Source organism: Mus pahari, chromosome 2, assembly GCF_900095145.1.
Source record: "Mus pahari chromosome 2, PAHARI_EIJ_v1.1, whole genome shotgun sequence".
NCBI lineage: Eukaryota > Metazoa > Chordata > Mammalia > Rodentia > Muridae > Mus > Mus pahari.
The window spans coordinates 90,300,272-90,306,919 of record NC_034591.1 but is presented as its reverse complement, the minus strand read 5'-3'; the positions used below and the strand labels follow the sequence as shown (position 1 = coordinate 90,306,919).

Here is a 6,648-nt window from a genome sequence, read left to right as displayed (position 1 = left end):
TGAAGAACATAAGAGGGGGACAAAGATCCCTCCAGGGCCAACTTGGAACTTTCCTGGAAATTTTAAAGACTAATTATGTGTATGTGTGTGTGTGCAAAGGTATGTTCACATACCCACAGAGGCCAGAAGAGGGCATTCGGACCCCGAGAGCTGCAGATACAGGTGTCTGTGAGCAGCCAGGGGTGGGTGTAGGGACCTGAACCTGAGTTACTGCAAAAGCAGCGAGTGATCTCAACTGCTGACCCATCTCCCTAGTCCCGTTTTCTGGGGGTGGGTGGGGGTGGGGTGTTAGTGCTCTCTTCTCATCCAGGATGGCCCTTGGGGACAAAGGTTGCCCAGCAAGGTTTCCTGTGCATTCGTTTCTATCCAAATAAGACTAATGTAAGTCCCTGAAAAACTAGAATTACTTCTTTGAAGCATAAAAAGAAGTTTCTGAAAACTTAGGAGGGCTGTTGATCCTTCTTTTTCTCCTTCCCCCCTCCCCCAATTCTGTTGCTTAAGCTTTTGTTTGGGAGGAGACTAGGAGGACGGCAGCAGAGGGCGGCCGCCTACCTGGAGAAACCTGCAGTTACGTGCAGCAGGAGCCGGAGCGGCTGGAGTCGCGGGATGGGCAGGAGGCGGGCTGAAAGTTGGAGTAAGCAGGAAGTGAAGCTGTGGCTGCCTTGGGTGGAAACAGACTAGGCGAAGTTCTGCTTTGAGAGGCCCAAGTGCTCCGAGACATGGTGAGTGACGTGGGGACCAAGAAAAGAGCGATTTAGAGCAGCTGCCAGAGGGGGATCGGGCCTGGGGGTTGCCTGTGTCGAGAAAGGTAAGTTGGCGGCAGTCAGAGGGCTGGCCGGGTTGGGCCAGCGCTGCCTCTGTCTCCTTACTTTTGACAACTCCTCCACAAATAGCTCCGCACTCCGGGCCAGGGGTTCCTGACACTTCTCCACCTCCTTCCTCCTGTGACCTCGGTGCTGGATCGGATCAGGGTTTCGGTGGGGGCTGGGGGACCCAAATTCCAAGCCGAGCTGCTGCGCCGCGCCCTCCCCCTCCTCCGCCTCCTCCAGCTGGGCCTGAGCCCGGTGTTGTGACATTACCGGGCCACAAGCGCTCCTGCTGCTCTTTGGGGCTCAGATTCCAGCCCAGCGGACTGGAGTTCTTCCCTTTACCCTCGCACTGTATCTATGCGGACACCCAGAGGATCTGCCTGGCCACCAAAAGCACCACCCTTCTCTAGAAACATTAGCAACAGTGCCAAGGGTTTGTAAAGCAGCCAGATGGCGGTTCTCCCCGATAATCTAGCTTCAGCCCACACCCGTGGCCGGTACCTGAGGCGTCTTGGGTCCCCAAGGGAGGAGTCAGGCCTTTTCCCTCCTTGTTCAAAAGCCTTATCTAGAGGCCTCCTGGATAGAGAGGCCGCAGCAGGAAGGACTTTTATTAATATCTGCATAAGCAGGCGGTGGTGTGCGGCCTACCAGGTCCTAAATTGTGGGGAAAGCAGAAGTATACGGTCCAATGGCACATGATGCCTTCTGGGGGCCACATCTACTGAACCAGGGCTACACTGCCCAGTAGGCTGGAACCAGAACTCACCAACAGCTGTCTGGAGAGGGGCATTTGGGTTGGGCCAGGCAAGAGTGCGATGCTGGTCAACTCTCACAGTTTTAGAGAGAACCCACTAGGATTGGGATGAGGGAGGCTACAGGGACCAGTTAATAGTTCTTGGCTGTGCTCTGCTGAGGAAAACGGAAACATCAGCTATGTTTTCTCCTTGACCCTCTTTGTGGCGTCAAGACAAGGGCAGTCTCGAGCTGTTTTTTTCCTTGTCACACTGAAAATCTTCCAAAGAAGGTGGATGAGAATCCAGAGTCAAATCTCATCTTCTGGGACTTAAAAAAAAAGCATTTACACGGCAGCCGAGATGGCTGGGCAGGTAGAAGTGTTTGCAGAGCAAGCCTGCCTGCCTGCCTGAATTCAATATCCCGCTCTCTCCTGCCCATCAACTGGAGGAGACAATTCACTCATGAAAGTTGTCCTCTCACCTCCACATATGTGCCAGTGGCATGTGGCATACATGTATATTCTCCAACACACACACACACATACACACACACACACACACACACACACACACACACTGCACTTATGCCAGACTAAGGATGTGGTTCAGTTGATAGAGTGTTTGCCTGGCAAGCGTCAAGCTCTGGGTTTCATCCCCAGCACCTCATAAAACAAGGATAATGATACACACCTGGAATCTCAGCACAGGGTAAGTAGAGACAGGAGGATCAGATGTTCAAGGTCATCCTACTTAGGAAGTCTGTGGCCTGCCTAGGTTAGATGAGACCCTGTCTCAGATAAACAAAGAAGTAAGTAAATAAATCTGGGGAGGTGGCTCAGTGGGCTTTCCACATAAGCATAGAGATTTGCGTTGGGTCCCTCCCTAGACCTATTTAGAAGAAAAAAAAAATTCCAGGTGTGGTGGCGCAAGCTGGCACTTAGGTGGCTCCCATCGATAGGATGGTGGAGAAAGCTAAGCCCTGGGGCTTTCTGTCCACTCTAATCTCAGAGCTCAGGCCAATAGGAGACCCAGCCTGTAGGGGGGGATAACAAAAAACAAGGGAGGAGTGTGACACCTGACCACCTGAGGCTGATCTGGGATATACACGTGCTTGCATCTGCATGAACATTTATGTAGAACATTCTCCTGGCAAACAATTGAAGCATCAGAAATGGCTAAAATCTACTTTAGTTCTCCCAACCTCCTCTGGCCTCTTAGATCCTCTGCTACCCGGCCTAATTAACCCCTTATTGACATCCAGGAGGAGGCCAGTGGGAGTGCCGGAAATGACCGAGTTAGGAATCTGCAGAGTGAGGTGGAGGGAGTCAAGAATATTATGACCCAGAATGTGGAGCGGATTTTGGCCCGAGGGGAGAACCTGGACCACCTTCGAAACAAGACAGAGGACTTGGAAGCCACGGTGAGACTGGGAGAAAACTGGGGGCGGAGGGGGGGTTGGGGGGGTTGGGGGAAAGGCAAAGTGAACAGAAGGGACGGCAGACAAAAGGGCAGACTGTCATGTCTACTGCCTGCCCTTTTGCCTATGCAGGAGATGGTTGAGTTTCCACCTCTGCTTCCATGCTACTCTGCTGGCTAGTAGAGAGCCCAGTGAGTGAGTGGATCGATTTGAGCTTGGGTGAGGGGTCCACCCACAGGGCCATTTCTGAGACAGTTCAGTCAACTGCTCCATTTCTGAGCTTCATTGGGGTATGAAACTGATTTTTGTCTGTTTGTTTGTTTGTTTGTTTGTTTTTTGAGACAGGGTTTCTCTGTGTAGCCCTGGCTGTCCTGGAACTCACTCTGTAGACCAGGCTTGCCTCGAACTCAGAAATCCGCCTGCCTCTGCCTCCTGAGTACTGGGATTAAAGGCTGATTTTTGTCTTAAAGCTTGCCCTTGGCAACCGTTTGGAGTTGATGTCCCCAAGGCAGAGTTCTGAGTTCTGGGCCACCCTTGACCTTTCAGCATTCTCCAGGTGTAATTAGGCTGGGGGGGGGGGGGCATCTTGCTGAGTCAGCTTTAAAGCACAGCTGGGAAGACCAATGAAATCCTTTAATCCCAGGATCCCTGTGTGCAAAGGCCAAAATAATATCTCCCACACATCTTGCTTAGACCTTCTCCTCTTTGCAGCCATGGGCTGAGGCCAAGCTGCTCAGGGCAGAAGAAAGTCCAACACAAACCAAGGCTGGGACCTCAGTTTTCACTTGCTATGGAGTACACTAGCTTTCTGGGTCCAGTGTGTATCGTGGAGTCTAGTGCCTCCTTCTGCAGCATGAGCTGGGCACGTGGAGACTTAGTGTCTGTAAGTTCACTTGGAGGAGCAGGAGGCTTTTTTTTTTTTTTTTTTAACTTTTCTAAGTTTCTGCAGTGCTTTGGTTCTTTCTTTAGCTTCTACAAAACCTAGAAGACAAAGTAAAGTATTGTGGAGCCAGGATATGTGTCCATCTGCAGCACATTTCTGTACCCCTTAGCTTGTGGGTCTGTGCTCCAAAGGCCAGATTTCTCTACCGGTCAAACAAACTCCAATTGTGAGCATATATCTGTAAAAGACCCCTCAGCATGCATGTCAGTGCAAGGGGCAAGAAAAAGAAGGGACTGTAGGTGGGACAACAATGTGAACTGACCAGTACCCCAGAGTTCTTTCTTGTCTCTAGCTGCATAGGTAGCAGAAGATGGCCTAGTAGGCCATCGTTGGGAAGAGAGGCCCCTAGGTCTTACAAACTCTATATGCCCCAGTACAGGGGATCGCCAGGGCCAAGAAGTGGGAGTGGGTGGGTAGGGGAGCAGGGCGGGGGGGAGGGTATAGGGAACTTTCGGGATAGCATTTGAAATGAAAATAAAGTAAATATCTAATAAAAAAGAAAGAAAAAGAAAAGAAAAAAGAAAAAGAAGGGTGACTGGACATAAGACTCAGGTGGTAGAGTAACTTCACTAGAATTCACGAAGACCTGGGTTCAGTCCCTGGCACTATATAAATAGGGTACTGTGGCACACACCTGTAATCTCAACTTTTGAAGGTAGAGGCAAGAGGATCAGAAGTTCAAAGCCAGGCCATTCAGATGGTTCAAAAGGTAAAGACACTTGGTGCCAAGCCTAAGGATGTGAGTTCCATTTGTGGGATTCATATGATTGGTAGGAAAGACTTGATTCCTACAAAATGACCTCTGACCTCCACTGTGACTTGTACACACCACACACATAAACAAACAAACAAATAAACATTGTTTTTAAAAGTTCAGGGTCATCCTTTGCTACAAGGAGTGGAAGCCAGTCTTTACTGTATGAGAGATCCTGACTAGAAAGATAGAAACAGGGCTGGTGAGATGGCTCAGCGGGTAAGAGCACCTGACTGTTCTTCCAAAGGTGCAGAGTTCAAATCCTAGCAACCACATGGTGGCTCACAACCACCCTTAACAAGATCTGACTCCCTCTTCTGGAGTGTCTGAAGACAGCTACAGTGTACTTTCATATAATAAATAAATCTTTATAAAAAGAAAGAAAGATAGATAGAAACAGAAAAGGAAGGGACCCTGCTATGCTCAGAGGGAAGTTTTATGAGTTTAAGAATTCTAAACCAGAACTTGACTTACAGATTGTTGTGGAAAGACATTTGTGAAGCGGCCAGAGATAGACAGATCTCTGACGCTCCTGGCCAGCCAGGGATACTTAGTGAGATCCTGTCTCAAAAGTAACACACACACACACACACACACACACACACACAGAGAGAGAGAGAGAGAGAGAGAGAGAGAGAGAGAGAGAGAGAGAGAGAGAGAGAGAGAGAGAGAGAGAGAGAGAGAGAGAGAGAGAGAGAGAGAGTGTGTTAGTTCAGGTGGTAAAGACTTTGGTCAGCTGCGTGAGTTCAATCCCCAGGACACACAGAGGAGCAGAGAGAACCCAGCTCCTGCAAGTCGACCCCTCTCCACCACGTGGGCAGTGTGGCACATGAGGCAGAGGCACAAATACACGTTATAACATATTTTAAAGAACCTTTCCAGCCGGGCGTGGTGGCGCACACCTTTAATCCCAGCACTCGGGAGGCAGAGGCAGGTGGATTTCTGAGGCCAGCCTGGTCTACAAAGTGAGTTCCAGGACAGCCAGGGCTATACAGAGAAACCCTGTCTCAAAAAACCAAATCCCCCCCCCAAAAAAAGAACCTTTCCATTCCTATTGTAAGAGGAAAGAATTATTCATTTATTTGTGTTTTTATTTCGAAGTGGCTATACTCCAGCGTCTTTTTTTTGTTTCCTACTTCGATTTATAATGTAAACATCTATACTATGGCATGCGGGTGTCCATCTGTACTCTTAGTCTGAGGGCAGGAGCCACTGGGTCACTACTTTATCTTATCCCCAACAGTCTGAACACTTCAAGACAACATCCCAGAAGGTGGCCCGGAAGTTCTGGTGGAAGAATGTGAAGATGATTGTCATCATCTGTGTGATTGTCCTTATCATCATCATCCTCATTATACTCTTTGCCACTGGCACCATCCCCACTTAAGAGTCCCTTCCATCCCACCCTACTCTTCAGGGGTGACCTCCCTAATGTGTGCCAAGAGGGGCCCTCTCCTGTCCTCTTTCACACCAGTGCTGCTCAGTCCTTGTGAGGGCCTTCTGCCGCATCAGATGCCCCAGAAGCACCTTGACCCCCTGGGAGGAGACAGCTGGACTGTAGCTGCATCTCATGGTCCTGAGAGTGGGTTACAGAGACCCAGAGGACCCTGTCTGTGGCTGGGAAACTGTTGGTGGCTGGTGGGCAATAAAGACCTCTTGGTATCCCTTACGTGTACGAGGCGCTTTACTCCTGTGTCTTTCGAGCTTTGCACTTCTGTTTCTTTCTTCCCGAGGGCCCCCTCCAGACTGGTTCCTCCCAATCTAGAACCAAGATAGTGCAAGAATGGAGAGCACAGGATTAGAGAAGGAAGATGGCGGCTCAGAAGCTTTGCACATCTGAATTAGAGATGCCAATCACTATACCCAGCTAGAATCAATAAGTCAGTCAGACAGTCAGTCAGTCAGTCTGTCTGTCTGTCTATCTTTAAAAGGACTTACTTTTATTTTTTTAAAAAGAATGAGTATGGGTTTGGAGAGATGGCTCAGTGGTT

At 49.5% G+C, this 6,648-nt stretch overlaps 1 protein-coding gene across 1 annotated transcript; it reads left to right on the top strand.

Moving 5' to 3' along the window:
• The first annotated feature begins 535 nt into the window (after positions 1-535).
• On the top strand, positions 536-6,332 carry Vamp8 (vesicle associated membrane protein 8). The gene is made up of 3 exons (XM_021191323.2): positions 536-722; positions 2,805-2,963; positions 5,901-6,332. Exons 1-3 carry the CDS (start codon positions 720-722, stop codon positions 6,042-6,044), a joined length of 306 nt encoding a protein of 101 aa, XP_021046982.1. The 5' UTR covers positions 536-719; the 3' UTR covers positions 6,045-6,332.
• The last annotated feature ends 316 nt before the right edge of the window (positions 6,333-6,648 follow it).

What these genes read in the sequence shown, in the direction of transcription:
- Vamp8 (XM_021191323.2), top strand. An exon ending in CAGAGGACTTGGAAGCCACG is followed by an intron (nt 2,964 to 5,900) that starts GTGAGACTGGGA and finishes TATCCCCAACAG; the next exon opens with TCTGAACACTTCAAGACAAC.